Raw genomic sequence first — 22940 nt, 5'->3', positions numbered from 1 at the left:
GACCTCCGTTAACCCCATCTAATAGGTGCTCAAAATTCATTGGCTGATGGCGGCCATGTTTTTTGAGATACACCAATGTCCTCATAGACTTATATAGTAACTTGGGCCAAGACACTGCATATTAATTTTCAGGTCAATCGGACAAGCGGTCGTTGTTTTTTTCACATTATAGCGCCACCAACTGGTCAAACGTCGCGATTTTTTTATCGAGACCAATAATTGAGCCCATACAAATGTGTTCCAAGTTTGGTGAAGATATCTCATTTCCTTCTTGAGTTATAGCCTTTTTAGTAAAATAGGCTCCTCCCACAACATTCTTTTTCCACCCCTTAGCAACCGTAAATTGAAATTTCAACTTTTTCTCAATGAATATTGATTTTCAGACAACAGAGAACATTTTGGCACTGGTTTGGTTCCGATTGGGCAAAAAACCAGGGACTAGTTCGCAAAAGTAAGTTTTTAACATAATTGCAAATATTGAATTAATGATTTGACTGACAGCAATGGTTCTAGAGGCAAAGTTGTTCAGTATGAGGAGATCTATCACATGATATGCATATTTTGTGGATGGGTGCCACACCACGTGATTACAGAGCCATACAAATCTTTAGCGCCAACTAGTGGCCGATTTCTTTCAAAATTCTTACAGACCTCTAGGGCCATGAGTCAAACATGCCCATCAAGTTTTGTTCCGATCAGCCTCCGTTAACCTTGTCTTATAGGTGCTCAAACTTCATTGGCCGATAGCGGCCATGTTTTTTGAGATACGCCGATGTTCTCATAGACATACATGGGGTCTTGGGCCAAGACACTGCTTTCCCATTTTCAAGTCAATAAGACTAACGGTCAGGTGGTTATACCCCTTTTTATGTTTTTTTCATGTTATAGCGCCACCATGTGGCCAATCGTCGCGATCTTTTTATCGTGACCAAGGACTGAGCCCATAAATATGTGTACCAAGTTTGGTGACGATATCTCATTTCCTTCTTGAGTTATAGCCTTATTAGTAAAATAGGCTCCGCCCTGAACGTCCATTTTTACGCCCTTTAGCAAACATAAATCGAAATTTCAACTTTTTTTCAATGAATATTGATATTCAGTCTCCAGAGAACATTTCTGCACTGGTTTGGTTCCGATTGGTCAAAAAACCAGGGACTAGTTCGCAAAAGTAGATTTTCGACAAAATTCAAAATGGCGGACAAATTTTCATGACGGAAATGAAATCGGAGATATACGTTTTGTTCGTCATGGTCTCAGCTTTCCAATGATATAAGACACTTGACCCTTAGGAGCAACGGTTTAGGAGTTATGAGCCCTTTCGCGCTTTTGGTTGCTATAGCGCCACCTATGGGCCAATCTGGCTCATAATTTGATAACCTCTCCTCGATTTTTGGACTACCTGTTGACAAAGTTTCAAGTCTCTAGCATTTACGGTTTGGTCTGCACGATCGCTTTTACGGCAGAAGAATAATAATAATAATAATAATTAAAGCTGCGAGCAGCATTTAGCGGGGTTCAAGCCATTTAAGGTCTTTAAGCATTTGACGCCTTTTGCATGAAAGGTTTTTAAGCACTGAATGAATTTGAGAGATATCAGGTGAAATGAAGTGATAAACTGACAAAATGTGATTTTAAATGTTATAATAGTGACTTTACAAAGTCTAAATTTGAATTATAGAACAAAATGACTAATTTAACCAGTAGGGTGGCAGCAGAGAAACATTCATTGGCTCAGTTTCATTTACCATGATTCTATTATGATTTACCATAGTTTACCACAATTTACAACATTCTAGTATGATTACCATGATTATTTTGTGATTTACTATAGTTTACCACAATCTAGTATGATTTACCATGATTTTATTGTGATTTACCATAGTTTACCATGTTGTATTATGATTTACCATGATTCTAGCATATTTTACCATGATTTACCATGTTCTAGCATGGTTTACCATGATTTACCACGTTTTAGTATGATTTACTATGATTCTATTGTGATTTACCATAGTTTACCATGATTTACCACGTTCTAGAATGATGTACCATGATTCTATTGTGATTTACCATAGTTTACCATGATTTACCACGTTCTAGAATGATGTACTATGATTCTATTGTGATTTACCATAATTTACCATGATTTACCACGTTCTAGAATGATGTACCATGATTCTATTGTGATTTAAATCTCCCCACTATCCTGCAGCAGTCCAGTGCTCGTCCTCTCAGTAAGAGTTTTTCTTGTACTGATCATATTTAATACCTGTTGAGTTTTGATTTCTAGATGAATTTGACTAATAAAAAGGATCGCTTGTGTGTGCTGGTGCTTTTAGTCCAGCCTTCTTAAGTAGAATAAATGCTCGGTACGTGCCTTAAATTAATGTAACGTTAGAGGAAAATTTGTCAACTATAGGCCTACTTTGAATATTAATTAAGCGTTTTGGGCATAAACATGTAAATTACATACAGTAAAATGATTAATAGTGAAAATGACAGAATAGTGATCAAAATGTTTAATACAAATAAATAAAGGATCGTATTCATCAGGTGTTACACACTTCAGCTTCGCGGTCACGAGTTTAGACGATGACTGACACCCTGTGGTGAATTATAGCGTATGTTTATCAGCAGCTGCTTTCTCAGCTCGGCATGGGTGGATAAAAACTTCATGTTACATAGAGTTTAGAAAATGTTGTACTTAATAATCATCAGAATATCTCTTCTCCAGTCTCTGTCCGAATCCACTAAGGCGAGTACTATCCTCCCAAAATGGCAGAAGGGGGAGGATTCTGTGATCTCTATGGGCGGGGCACTGTGTCGTGACGACATCTCATTCTCAATTGATCTAGAGAGTCAGAATGAGCAGATCTAACAAATGATTTGAACATTATATGATAACAGATGGAAAAGGATATTTACAGCCAATAAAGGGAATTTACCATAGGAAATGCATGGTTTTAAAGCTTTTTAACAGTATAGCGCCACCTATGGTATGATCTCCATAAAACTTTGCATGCTTCTTCAGCATGTTATGCCACATATACCCAACAATTGTCGTGAAGTTTTGAGTTTTCCCTTAGAATTTATAGGCTTTTGAATGTATTTTGCCACACCTCTTTTCTAAATGTCCCTGTTATGGCCATCCAAATGCAAAAGTTAAACTTTTTTTTCAAAGATGATTGCTCTAGAGAGTCCAGAGAATTGTCCTAGACTGGTTTGGTTCCAATCGGGTAAAAAACCAGGGACTAGTTTGCAAAAGTAGGTTTTTAACATAATTGCAAATATTTAATGAAAGATTTGATTGAGAGCAATGGCTCTAGAGGCAAAGTTATTTAACATGAGGAGATCTATCAATTAATATGCATATGGTGTGAATATGTCAAACACCACGTGATTACAGAGCCATAAAACTCGTTAGAGCCAACTAGTGGTTGATTTCTTTCAAAATTCTTAGAGACCTCTAGGGCCATGAGTCAAACATGCCCATCAAGTTTCGTTCTGATTGGCCTCCGTTAACCTTGTCTTATAGGTATCAACTTCATTGGCCGATGGCGGCCATGTTGATTGAGATACGCTGATGTCCTCATATACATACATGGGGCCTTGGCCCAAGATACTGCATACCAATTTTCAAGTCAATCAGACTAACAGGCAGGTGGTTATAGCCGTTTTTATGTTTTTTTAACATTATAGCGCCACCTAGAGCCCAATCATCGCGATTTTTTTATCGTGACCAAAGATTGAGCCCATACATAAGTGCACCGAGTTTGGTGATGATATCTCATTTCTTTCTTGAGTTATAGCCTTATTAATAAAATAGGCTCCGCCTTGAGCGTCCATTTTGACGCCCCTTAGCAAAATTGAATCAAAGTTTCAACTTTTTTTCAATGATTATTGATAATCTGACTCCAGAGAATATTTCTGCACTGGTTTGGTTCCGATAGGTCAAAAAACCAGGCACCAGTTTGCAAAAGTAGGTTTTTCAAAAAACCCAAAATATCTCAAAATTGGCGCCTGAAGAGCGAGCCAATCCGAGGCATGCGTCTGGTCCGTCTCGAGCCAAGGATTCCAACGATATAAGGCACTTGAGGCTACGGCCAACGGTCTAGGAGTTATGAGCAGTTTTGCGCAACTGATCGCTATAGCGCCACCTATGGGCCAATCTGGCTCATAATTTGATAACCTCTCCTCGATTTTTGTACTACCTATTGGGCAAGTTTCAAGTCTCTAGCCCTTACGGTTTGGTCTGCACGATGCGTTTTACGGCAGAATAATAAACCGGCACAAATACAATAGGTTTTCAAGCACTTCGTGCTTGAACCCCTAATAACAGAGGCGTAAAAGGGCCTAAAAAGGCTTGTAAAAAAAAAACTATAGGGTCTCAGCGCCTGATTTTTGAGCTGCTGGTTACAAAAACTTTATCAAGCGTTCTGACATGGCCGGCAGAGAGGAACACGGTAGATTTCTGCATTTTCAGCTCATTTATCTTGGAAATGATTTTTATTTTTTATTTAAATTTTTTCCCTTTTAAACTTTAATACCTCTACCGACGGCCCGATCTCCATAAAAGTTTGCACGCTGCTTTACAATAATAGGGTGCACATGCTCAGCTAATTTGGTGAAGTTCTGCGCAGAACAGACATTTTTTAGTCATTTAAATGTCATTTTGCATAGGATAATGTAGTTGACCTTTCTAACAGTTAAAGCGCCACCAAGAGGCCAGTTGCCACGTCCTTTTTCGGGTGACCACAGAATGAGCTCTTACGTAGTTGTGCTGAGTTTGGTGAAAATATCTCGTTCCGTTGACGAGCTATATAGCCAATTAAGTCGAAAGGGGCTCCTCCCACCTCAAACTTGGCGGCCCTTAGGAACCCTGAACCCAAATTTCCACTTTTTTTCAATGATTATTGACATTCAGACTCCAGAGAATCTGCCTGCACTGGTTTGGTCCGGGTTTGGCCAAAAACCAGGGACTAGTTCGCAAAAGTAGGTTTTTGGAAAAAGCCAAAATAGCCGGACATTTTCCCAGGTCACGAGCCAATCCGAGGCATGCGTCTGGTCCGTCTCGAGCCAAGGATTCCAACGATATAAGGCACTTGAGGCTACGGCCAACGGTCTAGGAGTTATGAGCAGTTTTGCGCAACTGATCGCTATAGCGCCACCTATGGGCCAATCTGGCTCATAATTTGATAACCTCTCCTCGATTTTTGTACTACCTATTGGGCAAGTTTCAAGTCTCTAGCCCTTACGGTTTGGTCTGCACGATGCGTTTTACGGCAGAATAATAAACCGGCACAAATACAATAGGTTTTCAAGCACTTTGTGCTTGAACCCCTAATAAAAATCAGTACAATTACAATAGGGTTTCAGCACTTCGTGCTTGAACCCCTAATAAAAATCGGTACAATTACAATAGGGTTTCAGCATTTCATGCTTGAACCCCTAATAATAATAATAAAAATCAGCACAAATACAATAGGTGTTCAGCACTTCGTGCTTGAACCCCTAATAACAAGCCTTTAAGGCCTTTTAAGCACATAGGCATTAAAGACATTAAGTTTTATTTAGCAAGATTTTAAACACTGAAATAATAGATGGAAAAGTCAATTTACAGCCAATATAGGCAATTTACCATAGGAAATGCATGGTTTTTAAAGCTTTTTAACAGTTATAGCGCCATCTATAGTCCGATCTTTGTAAAACTTTGCATGCTTTATCAGCATGATATGCCACATATACCCAACAATTTCCGTGAAGTTTTGAGTTTTCCCTTAGGATTTATAGGCTTTTGAGTGTATTTTGCCACGCCTCTTTTTTAAATGGCACTAGTATAGCCATCCAAATGTAAAAGTTCAATTTTTTTCAATGATTATTGTTCTAGAGAGTCCAGAGAATTATCCTAGACTAGTTTGGTTCCGATCGTGCAAAAAACCAGGGACTAGTTTGCAAAAGTAGGTTTTTAACATAATTACGAAAATTGAATTAATGATTTGATTGACAGCAATGGTTCTAGAGGCAAAGTTGTTCAGCATGAGGAGAACTATCATATGATATGCATATTTTGTGGATGGGTGCCACACCACGTGATAACAGAGCCATAAAACTCGTTAGCGCCAACTAGTGGCCGATTTCTTTCAAAATTCTTACAGACCTCTAGGACCATGAGTCAAACATGTCCACTGAGTTTCATTCCGATCGGCCTCTGTTAACCCCGTCTAATAGGTGCTCAAATTCATTGACCGATGGCGGCCATGTTTTTTGAGATACACCAATGTCCTCATAGACTTATATAGTACCTTGGACCAAGACACTGCATACCAATTTTCAGGTCAATCGGACTAGCGGCCGTGTGGTTATAGCTATTTTCATGTTTTTTTCACATTATAGCGCCACCAAGTGGTCAGTCGTCACGATTTTTTTATCGAGACCAAAGAATGAGCCCATACACACATGTTCCAAGTTTGGTGAAGATATCTTATTTCATTTTTGAGTTATAGTCTTTTTAGTAAAATAGGCTCCGCCCTGAGCGTCCATTTTGATCCCCTTATCTTCCGTGAATCGAAATTTCAACTTTTTCTCAATGAATGTTGATATTCAGACTACAGACAACATTTTGGCACTGGTTTGGTTCCGATCGATCAAAAAACCAGGGACTAGTTCGTAAAAGTAGGTTTTCAACAAAATTCAAAATGGCGGAAAATTTTTAATGACGGAAATGAAATCGGAGATATACGTTTTGTTCGCCAAGGACTCAGCTTTCCAATGATATAAGACACTTGAGTGTGGACCAAACGGTTTAGGAGTTATGAGCCATTTTGCGCAATTGATTGCTATAGCGCCACCTATAGGCCAATCTGGCTCATAATTTGATAACCTTTCCTCGATTTTTGTACTACCTATTGACAAAGTTTCAAGTTTCCAGCTCTTACGGTTTGGTCTGCACGATGCGTTTTTCGGCTGAATAATAATAATAATAAAAAATATAGCTGCAAGCAGCCATTATCGGGGCCAAGCGCAAAGAAGAAGACAAGACATGCCAGCATGGCTGGAAGTCTCAAGCCAACTGCAACAATGAGCCATTAAGGACCTATTAAGTTGATTTTAGGCAAAATAGCAGTCAAATTTTAAATACAGTCAATAATAATGGTTTAATGGTTTATCACTTTCGACCAATAGGTGTCACTGTTACGAAACTGATGTGGTTTAGTCAGATTGAGATGACAATGACACATGCAAAGTTTGGTGTCAATATGTCAAAGCATTGCAGAGATACAGCCTCAAGAGTAATTTTTGCATCATGGCTCAACTCTGTTGCAGTGGTATATGAAAACTGTTTTGTCTATCAATCCGAAATCCATAAGTATTTGTCAGCATGGTCTGAAGACGATACGGATCAATTTTGGTGAAAATCGGACAAACGGTCTAGGATGAGTTTGAAAAAGTAGATTTTTAACAAATAACAAGATGGAGCACAGATATGTTTGCAAAATATGGCAAAATTGGTATCTATCTTCTCGGCATGAGCCAATGAATGTATTATGACCAGTCTCATTACAATAGGCTAATTTAATCAAAAGTTATTAGCATTTTTGTACATTTTATTACAACTTTTGACCACAAGGTGGCGCTGCCCCGAAACTTTTTGAATATCTTCGGGACATAGAGCGGAAGACACATACCGAGTTTTGTAATGATACACTAGTGCATTCTTAAATTATAGCATTAGCATTTTAAACCGTAATACTGCATTGAAGTCAATGGGAATTTCATGTTTTGTTTTATTATAGCGCCACCAAGAGGCACAATCCCACCAATTTTTTTATGTGTCCTCGTAGTGAGCCCATACATATGTGTGTCAAGTTTGGTGAAAATATTTCATTTTGTTTTGGAGTTATAGACATTTATATGAAAAAACACGTAAAAAATGACTGACACCTGACTTTGATTGGATTTTACTACCCCTTACTATCAATATTTTGAGATTTGGGCATTAGCGTATAGCTATCGACCTATGTTTCCGAACTTCTGAGGCTGGTTTCGTCTCGATCGGACTAGCGGTTTCGAAGATATCAGCAAATGTTTTTTAAGCACTAAATTACAACTCTGCGCAAACCATATGCCGAAACCTGGCAAGTCTGGTATCGTTGGAGTCGGCAAGGATTCAGGAGACCAAAAAACACACTCCCATCAAAATATGTCAACCACACCCAAAGTTATAAGCGTTTGAAAAAAAAAATTCTCCACTAGGTGGCGCTGTTTCGAAACTTCTCAGGCTACTTCAGGGCATCGTGGTGATGACCCATACCAAGTTTCATAACAATCTGTTCATGCGTTCATAAAATACAGCATTTTTGCACATAATTCAAAATGGCCGACATCCAAAATGGCCGACATGGTAAAATTGGATATCAGTCGACTCGGCATGACGCCCTGAATCTAATGAGACCAATTTTATGATTTTTGGATAAACGGTTCAGAAGTTATAAGCCAAAATAGGCATTTTTCGTATCTCCGGACAGGTAGGTGGCGCTGCGCCGAAACGCTGCATGTTGCTTCAAGTCATGCTTGTGATGACATGTACCAAGGTTGGTTTGAATACGATAAAGCGTTGCGGAGATATAGCCTTTAGTGTGTTTTTGCAACCTCCACGTAAAATTTGTTTGTGCGTTTATTGAAAACGATTGGACGAATCAACTTGAATTCCATAACTTTTTGTCAACATGCTCTGAAGATGATCTGTTTCAATTTTCGTGAAAATCGGAGCAACGGCCTAGGAGGAGTTTGAAAAAGTAGGTTTTTCAGAAAATTCAAAATGGCGGGAAAATTTGCATACCGGAAAATGACATCATAGGGTGAAATCGAATCGGCTTGAGCCAAGGAATCCGATGAAAAAAGAATTTTGTTTCTAGCCCTTAGGGGTCAAAAGTTATAAGCATAAATATGAGTGAAACTTTGGACAGGTGGTGGCGCTAGAGGGATTGAGTTAGAGGCACCAAATTTGCTATAGTGACAGCTCAGACTGGCCTCTATGAGTGTGCCAAATTTCACAACTTTTTACCATACGGTTCTATGGGCTGCCAGAGACTCCTATGGCGGAAGAAGAAGAAGAAGAAGAAGCAGAATAATAATAATAGGAACACTAACGATTTCAATAGGTGCCTCCGCACCTTCGGTGCTTGGCCCCTAATAATAATAATAGGAACACTAACGATTTCAATAGGTGCCTCCGCACCTTCGGTGCTTGGCCCCTAATCAGTACAAATACAATAGGTGTTCAGCACTTCGTGCTTGAACCCCTAATAATAAAAATCAATACAATTACAATAGGTGTTCAGCACTTCGTGCTTGAACCCCTAATAATAAAAATCAGTACAATTACAATAGGGTTTCAGCACTTCGTGCTTGAACCCCTAATAATAATAAAAATCAGCACAAATACAATAGGTGTTCAGCACTTCGTGCTTGAACCCCTAATAAATGCCTAAATGTATTAGGACATTGTGGTTGCTAAGGTGTTCTGGGCAGAGTCCTGCAACACGGTATCTGCGGGTACTAGGGGTGTAAGAAAATATCGATACACGTGAATATCGCGATATTATGTTTGGCGATATTGTATCGATTCTCAAAAACGGCGTATCGATATTTATATATTTATTTATTTACATCCAAGTTTCGTGGCTTTGTGTTCGGTTTAAACCACAGACTGTATAACACCCAACCGCTAGATGGCAGTGTTATCTCAGAACGCATAACTGACGCGGAGCCAGAGAAGCGCAAGGTGAAAGTGCTAGTGTTTACATTAGCAAACCCAGCTCTCAAGACGATAGAATTATTCCGCTCTTGCAGTATACAGAGCTGAAGTGTGGACTCTTGTTGGCTTCAGCTATAAAGAAGCCACTAAGGAAATCGACAAGAATCATTTTGTTTGCAAAATAGGCCAAGTTATAATCTAATACTCGGGAAACACATTGAAACAGAGAGCTCGCTTAACATCCTGACGTCCCCCGCGCTGCTGAGAAGCCTTTCGATAGAATGTCCTGCACGCTTTCCTCTCAGTAACAAAATAAACACACACCAAAACTGACAGCAGTGGCAGAAGAACGAAAGATAATAGCGATGTGGATATGGATGCACCAGCTCTGCAGCTCAGTAACGTTACTTGAAATAGCACTTTATACAATAGACTGCTTTATAGAAAACAGCTTTAGGGTCCGATTACACAGAACGTGTTTATCAGGTTCGAAAACGCGAGGCGCACTGCACTCCCTTTTTTGGTCAGCGTTTTTTCATTCAAAAATGAGCAGTGCGCTTTAATGTTTCTAGGCAACCCCCGAATCACCTGTACTGTCAGTCAAATCAATGTAACGGTCAACACAACGGAAGGCCCGCCTCTTCATTCATTCGATTGGACAACAGAACATAAGCGCGATGATGTTGCACGCTTTTCCGCTCAGAGTTGACTTTTTTTCAACTTCATGCGCTCGGAGCGCTCCTTCAGAAACGCGAGGCGCCCAGGGCACATAAGCAGCGCGCATAACGCTCTCTGCCAACCGAAATCCATTCAAAAAAGGCTTCTCGCTGCAAAAACGTGTTCTGTGTGATCGGGGCTACTGTGTTAAATATAAAACAAACAGTCATTCAGTCATGAAATGGACTGCACTTTCTGTTGTTAAATAGCCACTGCTATACTGTGAACCTTTAAAACATTTACACATAAAGAATCCTGCAGTCACTTTACATTTCCCTTAATTTAGATTGCAGATTGCATATGATTAGTGATATAAATGATACTGTATTAATTAAATAAAATACTTTGTCTCGTGTTTTAGGCTTATGGTTGTGTTCTTTATTCTTTTAAATTATAAAAAACAAAAACACACAAAAAAGAAATATTGCAATATATTGCCTCTCTTACAATATCGCAATATATTGCAATATATCGTACCGTAACCCCTGTATCGTGATACGTATTGTATCGCCAGATTCTTGGCAATACACAGCCCTAGCGGGTACCCGCATAAAAGTGGCTAAAACGGGTGGATTGTGACATTTATAGAATTCACGGGCGGGGATGCGGGCGGATAATTAACTCTGTGCGGGCGGGTAGTAGGATGGGCGGATGAAAAATATGTGCAATATTTCTGTGGCGAAAGTGAACGAGAGACAGAGCGAGACCGGGGCGTGATTGTGATTGAGCGTCACCTGCAAGCCACATTGCGACGCAACAACATGCCATTTGACCATCACGTCACCACCACTGCGACATTAAAACTTTTGTTGATGCCTCTCGTAGCGCAGATGGAGTGAGCGTTGCAGGAGTAGCAATTTCATATAGCTACATAAAAGTAAAGTTGGTGAGTGGAGTAGCTATATGAAATTGTTGACAACGAGTCTTTAAAGGCACTTTTGCCTGTTTCATTAGCCCATTCATGACGCTGTTGATGTAGAGAGAGGTGCAGGATAAAAAATAAAGCATTTTAATTTGAATGTTTTAGCGTGTGTGATTTATCGCGGGCACGGGTCGGGTAACGGGCCAAATATTAACGGGTCTGGGCGGGTACGGATTTAATTTTGATATTTTCATGGGTCACGGGTCGGATCTGGTGCCAAACCTTGCGGGTACGGGCGGGGGCGGGTCTCAAAAAATGGACCCGTGCAGGACTAGGTGGTTGCTAGGCGATTGCTAGGGTGGTCATCATGAGTTTGAAAAAGCTTGCATGATGAAATTTTCCTTTTCAACATTCATTTTAGTGGCTGTTTTAGATCATGTTTGACTTTCTCCACAACGTTTTTCTGCATTTTCAATAGAGTTCAATGGGTCACATCATCAGTGTTGCGATAGGAACGGCTCATGCAATTCTTATCACACTGTTGGAATGCATTGTTGAAAGCATCTACAGTGATTTACGTGCCACTACAGCTTTTAAAATCTCAGGGTGATATATTTAATTAATCAATTAAAGGGTTACTTCAGCGATTAGCATATGGCTTTGTATCAGTATAAACCCTGGAGCATATTCAAATGATTGTGCTCCAGCTTTTCTTCCCCAGAAAGATCAGTCTTATTTCTATAAAAAATAAATGACTTACTCTGCGTTCTTGCCTGGTGGGTACTTGAGGGTCTCAGTTCAGAGATTGTGTCCTCTAAAATATTATACAGAAAATGTAACATTTCCTACTGTTAGACTGTTATTAATTTTCAGGTTGTGTCTTGTGCATGTGATTAATGAGTGTCTTTTTTTACCTTGAACGTTAGATGGGTTATCTCCCCAAGCATCCTCTTGCTCATTTACATGAGACAAGCTTACTGGAACAACTGGAGCTGATAAAGGTACAAGTTGTTAAGGGCAAAGTTAGTTGTATTTGCTACCATGCATTACCTGGTAAACGAGGGCTCTTAAGCCATACCTGAATGACTGAATTTTTGTTGTTGTTGTTGCTGTTGTACTTACTCTGCATTCTTCCTTGGTGTGTAGATGGTCTTGGGTCTTGATAGGGTGGCGGGTCTTGATAGGGTGTCAGGTGAGAGAATGTGCTTTCTAATTTATTATACAGAAAAAAATGCCATTTTACTTTGTATTAGGCTGACACATTTGCAGTTTTTGTGAGATTTGTGATTTCGTCAATTTACTAATGCTCTTTTACCTTGAATGTTAGGTGGGTGTTCACACCAAGGATCCCGTTGTTGGCCTGCGTGAGAGAAGCTCTCTCTTAGATGAGTTCACTTATGGAACTTGTTGAACTGCTGCAACTGTATTGTACTCTCTTGCTTTGTATATTAGCTTTAGTTTTGTAGTCTTGCTTTAAACTATCAAACATATTTTATATTGTAAAGATACAACTAGATGAAATGCTACAGTATTTACCAAAAGTGAGACTCATAACTTACGTGGTGTTCTTCCTTGCTTGGAACCTGAAGGTCTCAGGACAGAAAATGCATTATCTAATGGATTGTACAGAAAATGTTGAATTAGCTAATGTGAGGCTGTTTTTTGTTTGCAGTGATTGTCCTTTTGATTTCTTTTTCCAAGTGCTAATTAATATTTTTTTTTTACCTTGAATGTTAGGTGTGTGTTCACGCCAAGCATCTTGGGACTCATCTGCCTGCGAGAAACTCACTGGTCATACAAGGAGCAAAAAAGTTAATTTCCCACCCTGCTTGGTAATGTCTGAAATGTATTAATTTCTTCATATTTTTTTTTACTTTGCATTCTTCCTTGGCATGTAGATGGTCTCGGGTCTTGATAGGGTCTCGGGACAGATAATGTGTTCTCTAATTAATTATACAGAACAAAATGTATTACTTTGTGTTCGATTTTACTCGTGTACAATGAATGTGTCCTCCATACACTAATTAATGCTCTTTTACCTTGAATGTTAGGTTGGTGTTCATCTTGGTGCTCATCTGCCTGGGAGAAGCTTACTGGTACGTCTGGAGCTGAAAATGGTGACTTGCTTAATGATTACATACAACTTTTACATGCTGTTACAGTATTCATGTACAGCCAATTACCTTGACAGTTGGGAAGAGTCTCAAAGCAGCTTTGCTGTGGTTCTTCTATGGCCCTTTGGTGGTGATTAACAAATGCTATTGAAAGAATTGATATGTAAATGTGTAATGTCTGCCTCCATTAAAACAAATGACCTTTCAAATGGGAACTCGCACTGCACCAAATACACTTTGGCATTCCCCAAGTGTCTTCGGACACAGTGCAAGTTCCCCTTCTCATGGAACCATGATATGTGTAACCTGATGCCATTTCTGTGTATTACACAAAGCTAAAGGTTGAGAGTGCATTTGCCTCTAATTAGCAATCAAATGTTTGATATGCTTTGTTTAGCATGCAAAATCTGAGTTATGAATGTAATGATGGTAGTTTTGTCCAAACTGTTAAAATAACAATAGAATTGGGTAAATTTGAAGAAGCAAAACATTTTTGTAAAGCAACAAGTTACAAGAGCCTGTGCATTACATTCATTTTACCCTGGGTAAGGAGCATTCTTAGACATGAGACAAAATGCTTAAAACTATCAGAAATATCAGTTTATAAATTTAAACTCACAGTTGCTGAAAGATTTCCCTGCTCTACTTGGTGTAAGAAAAGGCCGTACAGAAGGACCTGGAAAAAAATAACTCAGCAGTTAAACACACTTACATGTAGCAATCATTAATTTATTTACTAGACTCATTTATTGAACTAGATCCAATGTATTTTAACCTTTTGTCTTGAAGTGTTTTAGGGGTGCAGGTGGAGCTTTTGGTGCAGGTGGAGCTTTTGGTGCAGGTGGAGCTTTTGGTGCAGGTGGAGCTTTTGGTGCAGGTGGAACTTTTTCTCTATTAATTTTCTTCTTTTTGTGGGGGGTATCATGAGGCTCATCATCTGATGAGTATATTTTCCTTCTGAGAGGAAAATTAGGGAATTATTATTTTTTTTTTACAAAGCTGGATTAGATTGTTTGTGCCTTCTGACACGGCCTGAATTCATGATAAAAAAAAGTATCTTTGTTACTCACACAAATATATTGTATGGCTTCAAAAGACTTTGAATATGGTTGTTTTTAAATTACTTTTCAATGTATCTATTTTCAAAGTAAAATATGCATTTTGACAACTTACTTGTGAATTCTTTTCCCAGGAACTTCAGATTCGGAAATGTCAGAAGTGTAGCATGCCTTTTTCCATTTTTTTGAAATGTTGTCAAAAGATACTGTAAGAAACAAAGTATCTTTTCTCAGTTCATGAAAGCATTAGGCCATGGGATGTCTAGTAATTCAGTTTTAAGTGATGTTTTAATCTTTATTTACAGTGTAGTTTAACTTACCTGACTCATGCAGAATTCTGGCCTGATGTTTGGTCCAGCCTTTATCTGGCTGTGGTGCCTCCATCAACCTGACAGTCTTCAGTAACCGGTCCAAGTCTTTGAATGGAGGCCACCATGAATGGCCATCTGCGTACCAGGACTTTGCTACAGGCCCAGTTGTCCCTTCACCCACAAACTCCACTATCAGGTACATGTTTTTTTTGGTGGTTTTATTTGTTTTTAAGCTCCAACAACCTAGAGCCCCATAATGTTGAACGACATTCATTAAATTCCAGCTTTTCGTATCCATGATTCATATACATAAAATATTTGTAACAAAACAAAAAACACATGCATTCAAAAGGAACAATAATAATTATTGTGCATGTAAAAGAGGGAATGAAACAAAATAATGGTCATAAGGAACTAAAAAAGCTTTCCCCTCAATGTTCTCCAGCTTGCAGAAATTAATTGTTCTTGAGAGGTCATCAACTCGATGGATATCAAGTGCCGAGGATGGAAGGGGATAGTCAAAAAAAAGTTCATGATTTTTGAAGGTACTGTACGCCACATAATTTTCACCCCTCATTGAAATTATATTTTGCAGCTTGGAAACTTTACCGGCAATGTAAACAAAACTGTTCGCCTGATCCAGTTTGAGAGTGTAAGAGCATGTTTTTATTTCTCTGTACTGTGAGGCTCCGTGAAACGATTCGGGGAGAGGGCCAGCTGTATGAGGTTTTTTGAGCAGCTGTGGTTTGTTTTTTACTTTTTCTTTTCTGCACTTTTGCATTTCAGAGAACCTTCTTACAATCTGACTCACTGGACATGTAGGTTTTCGCAGGAGTCTCTTCAGCTTGTGCAGGTGGTTCTCATATTTGAAAGCGCTAAAGTTGTCAAGGACGCCATGGTGTTTTGAATCTTCTGCAAGATGTACAAGACAGTGAACATTGTAGGACAGGAATTTGGGTCCGTATAGCTCTCCAAAATGTGTGACAAAAAGTTGCAGAATATCATTGGCATAGTCAATGTGATCTCCAATTAGGCTGTTACTACTCAAGATGAAAATTCCGACAAAAAACAGCAGAAAATTTTTGTACACCTCTGTGTTGAGTAGATCTTTTAACATAACTGGGCCTGTGTACAACAAAAATTGTCTAAATTCAGTCGCCTTCCATCTATCTATTTCTCTCAGTGCCCTTGGTTTGCGTGCAAATTCCATTGGCACATTTTTCTGGGCCCCAACCAACCTTTCTGTCAACACAGAGACTTGGAATCCTGACAGCCTGCACGTGAGAGGACCCAGCCGAAGCCACAAGAGGAGAAGCCGCCTCATGACTCCAAGGCACACAAGGTGCATGTAATCAAGGGGAAATCCAGAGACCATGTCCATTGATGTTTCTTCCAGAGGTGAGGTGCCATGGTGGTGATCCGCATCAGTTTTATTTCGGAAACTCTCATCATTTCTAAGAGGCATGTCATTTCTGGGGAAGGTCATTCTGTTCTCCATGTAAACCCCATCCTGAATGCACTTTTCACATCCATGGTAGCCTGTGTGTCCTTTCACTTTTTTGAGAAATGCACGTGCAGGGGCATCACAAACCATCGAGGTGATATTTAATGTTAACTTGACTCCCTCAAAATCAAAACCCTTACCCAATTCTTTTATTTCATTGATGAAGTCTTGTAGATACTCTTCCAGGGAGCTAGGTTTACCTGCACCACAAAATAAACCTATTGTCACCGGTTCCTCCTGCACCAAGTTTTGAACAGTTCCGAGAATAGGCCAGAATTGAGTTGCTGAACTCTTATGGAGAGGCAGACCATCAATGTTCACTTGGAGCTCCAAATTGCTCTTGTTTCTCAAAATGTCCAAGTTCTTGTGGAGTACTCCTGAAATAGATTGAAGTAGGCCAAAATGATAGTACTGGCCACCAGCCTTGTTCTGTATTTCAGATCTGTTGGAACGGACTGTTCCTAAAAGTGTCCTGGCATCTTTTGGCAGATTCAAATCATGTTCACGGAGGATATTAAGTAAAGAATTTAGTGCCACATGTGTTATTTTATGCTCTGTTGCCCAGGCTGCCAAGTCGTCATCCAGAGAACTTGAATGCAGTTCAGACTCTGTGTCTGAGTCTGTGTTAGACTCACTGCTATATAAAGCATGTGCCATGGTGACGCATTCAGCCTCATCGATTTGGGACAGACAATCCATAAATTCAACATCGTCACCATCAACGATGCTGCTTGTGTCACTTTGCATGCTACCATCCTCCTCCCTCCATGATGGTGATGATACTGCATGTATTGACTGCAGTTGTTTGTCCACCTTCTCTTTGGCTTTTCTTCGCAATGTCCAGTATGATTGTTGTTTGCATGCCATGGTGTCTGGACATTAACAAAACAAAGTACATTGTAATCATCTGATAAATGCAATGGTTCTCAACTCCAGTCCTGTAAGCCCATTGCATTGCACATTTTGGATGTCTCCATTAGTACATGATTCAACTCATATAATAGAAGATCTAAACAGCACATTAGATGGAGACATCTATAATGTGTCATTTTGTGGGTCCCCAAGCCAAGATCAGAATGGAGAACCAATGGCTTTATGGGTTCGTCAGTGAGTACATACAAGCACATACCTTGTTTTTGACAGTGTCAACTGGGGCTACTGTTGTTGAGTGTGTGTTGTTCACTATAGACAACTTTCTGTAGTTAGGGAAACAATATAACATTAACTGTCAGTTTTGTTGTTTGAGAGTTAAGAGAACTAAACTGAAGAATGGTTAGCCGAAATGTCATTATTGTAGTACTCCTTTGAATGTACAAATATATTTTGATCTGCCAAATTTTAATTGCACAAGACAATGTTTTTTTTTTTTTGGAGCAACAAACTTTGAAGATGATTTATTTATTTATTTGCATGTTCATTTAAGTAAGCTTTTATAGTTTTGTATACAAAATCATTTAGTCTTAGTCTTTTTAGGGCCCAATTACAAAATGTGCAGGGCCCAGTAGTTTTCCTGTAATTTATCATATCGCCAGAGCAAATAAACAATCACATTTGATACATTAAATATTTGAAGAGTTTTATTAATTTACTAAATCATGGCCACAGGACATTTTTGACCAACGGGTAAAACGAAGTGAATTGTGTGCCCTTATAAAAGTCTGCTGGTGTTTTTTGCATGAAAGTTATGATGTTATTAAAGTCATTAAAATGACAATTTATTTAAATGACACGCACAAAAAAAAGTGTATTTTATTTTCCACAGTTACCTAAATTTTTTAGGATTTTTTCATGGAGCTAAAATAGCTGTACGTCATGGAGTGGGGTGTGGTTTAATTTCTGGGAAGCACGTGTTTCTCTCCTTGATTAGAGACGAGGTGACACGCTTGGACATGCACACTTCATTACAGGTAGGTAAAATAAGTTCGTTCTGTTTCATGGCATTGTTTTCCGTATAGTAAATGTTTTCATGGTGATGGTCGGAAGAACGTGGTCACATCTGCTAAAGCCGGAGTTTCACATCAAGGGACCATTTTAACTGCATGGCAAGAACTAACGTTAATGTTAGTGCAAGGGTGACCCCCTTTCCTCTCAATGAAGCTTGCAAAGGCCACTGTTCTGCAAACTTAGTTTCAGACCCAATTCAATCTGAAAAAGCTAACGTTAACTTAATGTATTCGTAGGCAAAATAGAATAGCAGGTGTTGAGACCAGTTGAAGCTAAACTCAGTAGTTACAGTGGCCCTGCAGAACGAGTTTGAGTTTGGACACCCCTGAACTTGTGTACATAATGATAATCACATTTTTCTATTGTTGGTTTAGTGTTACTTAATCTTCATCAGTGCAAACCTACGTCATCAAGGCCGCTGCTAAAACGTATTTTAACCTATGATTTTAACATTACTTTTCTTAGGCGCTGGTGGGCTAAACCAATCATAGTTATCGAAGTAGAGCAACGATTAAAATCTTCCCGCCCCGATCTGTGGTTGGATAATGTCGGGTTAAATGTCGATTATGTAAACCGGACGTTATTAAGTCGCGCTGTTTTCTCGGGGAGATTCAGAACTGCTAACGTTTTTTCGGTGCGGTGGTAACGTTAAGATTATTGTATCTAAGTTATAATTATTATGGTAGTTATCTGTTATATTGTTATTCATTTCAACACATGTTATGATGTCAAAAGGCTAACGTTAATTAATACTTACCAACAAATTGCCTGAAAACACTTAGAGCCGACTTAACGTTAAACAAATAAAACTTTAAATATATATATAAAAAAAACCGAACACGTAATAATTAACAAACAGGAACGCTATAACTTACAAATGTTAGTATTTACAGATTACTGAGGTAAATTGCGAAATAAATGTTGAGGGGACATAGGTCGAGTGTAGGTTACTGTAGTAAATAACGGTCATCTGATATGAATGAATAACGGTATTCTGCTACAAATGGCTTGTGGTGACGTCACAGCTGACAGTATCACAGGAACCCCAATGACGTAATGAGCGTTTAGTCATGTTACTGTATTTATAATGGTTAATAAATGTTTCTTCGCCACACATCCGTTGGAGTACCATACTGTTGTGCTTATTGTATGTGTGCGTTTTTTTTTTTTTTTAAACCTTGAAAGTTGGGTGTTGATAGATCAGTGGTGTTCACCCCAAGGATTTTCTTGCTCGTCTGTTTTGTATTTTGTACGTAATGTAAGAAGTCATTATTTATGAGATTTTCATAAGACTAGCTTAAAGTAGATCATTTTAAGGAGGTTTAACTTTTTAATAATAAATGTCATAATTTTTTGGGGGGGAAATGTTGTTAAAATAGGCTTTTAGACTTTGCCATCTGTTTTAGTAATGTGTGTTCTGCTTACCTGATTCAGAAATCTGTTCTGATGTTTGGCTGTGGTGTCGTCTTCATCCTGACACTCTTCGGCAACCGGTCTTTCAATGGAGGCCACCACGATTGGCCATCTGAGTACCATCAGTTTTGCTACAGGTCTAGTTGTCTCTTCTCCCACAAACTCCACTATCAGGTACCTTTTTTTTGTTCGTTTTTAACTGCATCAACTTTCTTTTTGCTAATTTGACTATAGTTTGTTATATAACAACTACAAATGAGACAAACCTGCAACTCATATGGCAGCCAATAAGATTTTGTTATTGGCGTGAGGATCTTTCTGCTTGTACCACAGACACATAAAACGGATTTTATCTTAAGCTAACAGTTCTCAAGTGATCATGAAAGTGAAGGCTAATCTCACCTGCCATCTCGCATAATGTCCAAATTAAAGTATGATATACCTGAAAGCACTCAAACTCAATAAAAGTGATCGTAAACCACAAACTCAAGTCGACCCATACTCGAAAAAAACTCTCCGAAACTTGTGAGAAACCGGAAGGAGTATTTTTAACACAGAAATACTCCATCAAACGCCCAACATTAGTTTTTGAAACTTTGTCTATGTTTAGGATGGGAATCCATATCTTTAACAGTGTAAAGAGCTCAGTATGCATGAAAGAGCATTTCACCCCCCCCCCCCTTTAATTTATGGTGAAAACATGAATGTGCATAGTTTAGTGGGAGATTGCTGCCATCTACTGGAAAACAAACACCAGCAATTTGTTAATGAATAGTGTTTTTGTGCACTAATATTAGATGCAATACACTTGCTATTTGTGTTTAGGCTGTAATGTGGCGTAGGTGCTGTTTTTGTATGGTTTAACTTTCATCAGCCTTAAAAAAAATATATTTTTCCCTAATCTTATTAAATATATGCTATGTTTTAGGTTTCATTTTATATTGTTAAATTTTAACAATACATACAAAGTGTTGTTGCAAAGTATGTGAAACTAAGCCTCCAGTAGGTGGCAGCAGGTGACCGTCTTAATGATTGAGTCATTGAGTCGTTCATTCAAACGCTATATCGTTCAGTAACAAACTTGTTGCTGTGAGATGCACATTTGTGACGATGCCCAGTGCTATAGTGTAAATGTTTTTTATTTGAAGAAAATGTTACTTTTTACTTTTATTTTCTCAGAGTGGCAAATTGCTTTGTTTACGTGTTAAAAACAGAAACTGCTGGGAGGCAATGCCCCATATCTCGCTAAAAGTATTTAATTCGGAAACATTTCACCTTTTCCACCACTTGTCAGTTTGCATTTTTATTTATATATATATATATATATATATATATATATATATATATATATATATATATATATATATATATATATATATATATATATATATATAGACACACATAGTACAGGCCAAAAGTTTGGACACATTACTATTTTTTTGAAACAATGTTTTTGAAAGAAGTTTCTTCTGCTCATGGAGCCTGCATGTATTTGATCAAAAATACATTTAAAAAAATAATATTGTGAAATATAACAATTTTAAATATTTAGTTTTCAATTTATTATACTTCAAATTATCATTTATCATTTTTTTAAATGTATTTTTGATCAAATACATGCAGGCTCCATGAGCAGAAGAAACTTCTTTCAAAAACATTACAAATAGTAATGCGTCCAAACTTTTGGCCTATACTGTGTGTGTGTGTATATATATATATATATATATATACACACACACACACATATCATGAACACAATGACGGGGTAGAATGAACTGGATTCAGGGTACAATTTTTAAAACACAACCAACATATAAAACAACGACGTGCATTACAAAAATAAAACAGTATCAGTCTTTCCACAACTTAGACTGATAACATGTAATGTTAGTGCTAAACTTTGATACAACGGGTACCAAGTAAAATCTTGCCTGACGCCCGTTTTACACATACTCCGTCTGCAGTGTGTGTTGCGTTGCGTGTGCGTTGCAGGAGCCCCACACCCTGTTGTGTTTTTACTTATGCTGCGTTTGCAGTCCGCAACTGATCCGCTATTGCACACCACAAACACAGCATTTATTCATGAGGTATACGCTCGTTTTGAAACAATTTCTAACACCACAAAACGCACTGACAAAGATAAGCTACATTATGAGTGCACTGTACAAGGTTATTTTCGTAAACGAAAACTGAAACTAAGACTAAAACTATTGGTCAAAAAACATTTTCGTAAACTGAAATAAAATTTAAAAATCTGAATAAATAAAAAACTAAAACTAAACGAAACTAACTACTCTGACTAAAAAACTAACTGAAATAAAATAATAATTAGCAAAAATAAATATTCGTTTTCGTTATTAATAAGCTCTCTTTAATGTGGTGGAAAATCTGACTGTGGCGGTTGAGGGAGTGTATATTGCGCTACTGCGCGTGAAGTGAGCTGAGGAAAACATTCTACATTTTTACATTTTCAATAGAACTCATTATGTATGATTTATAAGCTTTTGTACCCATGGGGACCTCAATTTAGGTCCCCACGGTGACACGAGTCCCCATGAGTCTGTGTGCATTCAGTTTGAAGTCCTCACCAGGCTAGAAAAACATGTACACACACACACACACTCACACACACACAGAGCAAAACTGCTAGCCTACATTGTACTACTGAAGAAATTAAAAGAAGCTTTTAATTGTTTAACAATATTTCATCTGTTATGAGTGAGTTTGTCTGGAATTTATAATTTTTACTTTTATATTTTACGTTGCATCTATTTTGTTCTTTAAGATAGATCCTCTGAGTATTAGCCTATGTCAAAAATATCAAATATAATTTTTTAATATCAAAATATAATTTCTTTCATTTTTAATCTCCAGATCGTTGTTTGTATAGGTCATAGTTTGACTCAAGCTTTTTTGCTCAAAGGTGAAGACCCAACTTTATGCATGTTTTGTAAGACTGTCCTGGGTTTAAACAATAATGCTCGTTTATCAAGTTATTTCACTTAAGGATGTTTAGTAAGATTAAACTCTAATCTGTTAATTAAACTTTGCTGAAATGAAAAACTTTGATTTGGTCTTTACACTTCATTATGGTAACTCTGCTAAACTATAATTACTAAAACTAAAACTGAAACTAAATAAATAAAAACTAAATAGAAATGTATTTGCAAAATAAAAACTAAACTAAAACTAGCAAAACCATTTAAAACTAACTAAAACTAAACTGAAATTTGTAGCAAAATTGAAAACGATAATAAAAT

The 22940-nt window shown here is 38.0% G+C and overlaps 1 protein-coding gene and 1 long non-coding RNA gene across 2 annotated transcripts in view; both read right to left on the bottom strand.

Annotated features, from left to right (window-relative positions):
• LOC137085370 (uncharacterized) overlaps positions 1-13198 on the bottom strand; it is a 29872-nt gene extending 16674 nt beyond the window's left edge. Inside the window, exons 1-7 of the mRNA XM_067451929.1 lie at positions 13166-13198; positions 13062-13110; positions 12896-12949; positions 12652-12696; positions 12459-12545; positions 12251-12328; positions 12097-12150 (exon numbers count right to left, since the gene is read on the bottom strand). Coding sequence (XP_067308030.1) covers positions 12097-12150; positions 12251-12328; positions 12459-12545; positions 12652-12696; positions 12896-12949; positions 13062-13110; positions 13166-13198 — 400 coding nt within the window. The remainder of the gene's footprint in view (positions 1-12096; positions 12151-12250; positions 12329-12458; positions 12546-12651; positions 12697-12895; positions 12950-13061; positions 13111-13165) is intronic.
• Positions 13199-13210: 12 nt separating this feature from the next.
• LOC137084069 (uncharacterized) lies at positions 13211-14711 on the bottom strand. The gene is made up of 4 exons (XR_010906691.1): positions 14624-14711; positions 13520-14407; positions 13376-13444; positions 13211-13279 (listed from the first exon to the last, which is right to left on the bottom strand). It is a non-coding gene; the product is annotated as an uncharacterized lncRNA (long non-coding RNA).
• Positions 14712-22940: the final 8229 nt, after the last annotated feature.

Source organism: Pseudorasbora parva, chromosome 8, assembly GCF_024679245.1.
Source record: "Pseudorasbora parva isolate DD20220531a chromosome 8, ASM2467924v1, whole genome shotgun sequence".
NCBI lineage: Eukaryota > Metazoa > Chordata > Actinopteri > Cypriniformes > Gobionidae > Pseudorasbora > Pseudorasbora parva.
Note: the sequence above shows the minus strand (reverse complement) of the source record. Positions and strands in the feature narration are given on the sequence as shown.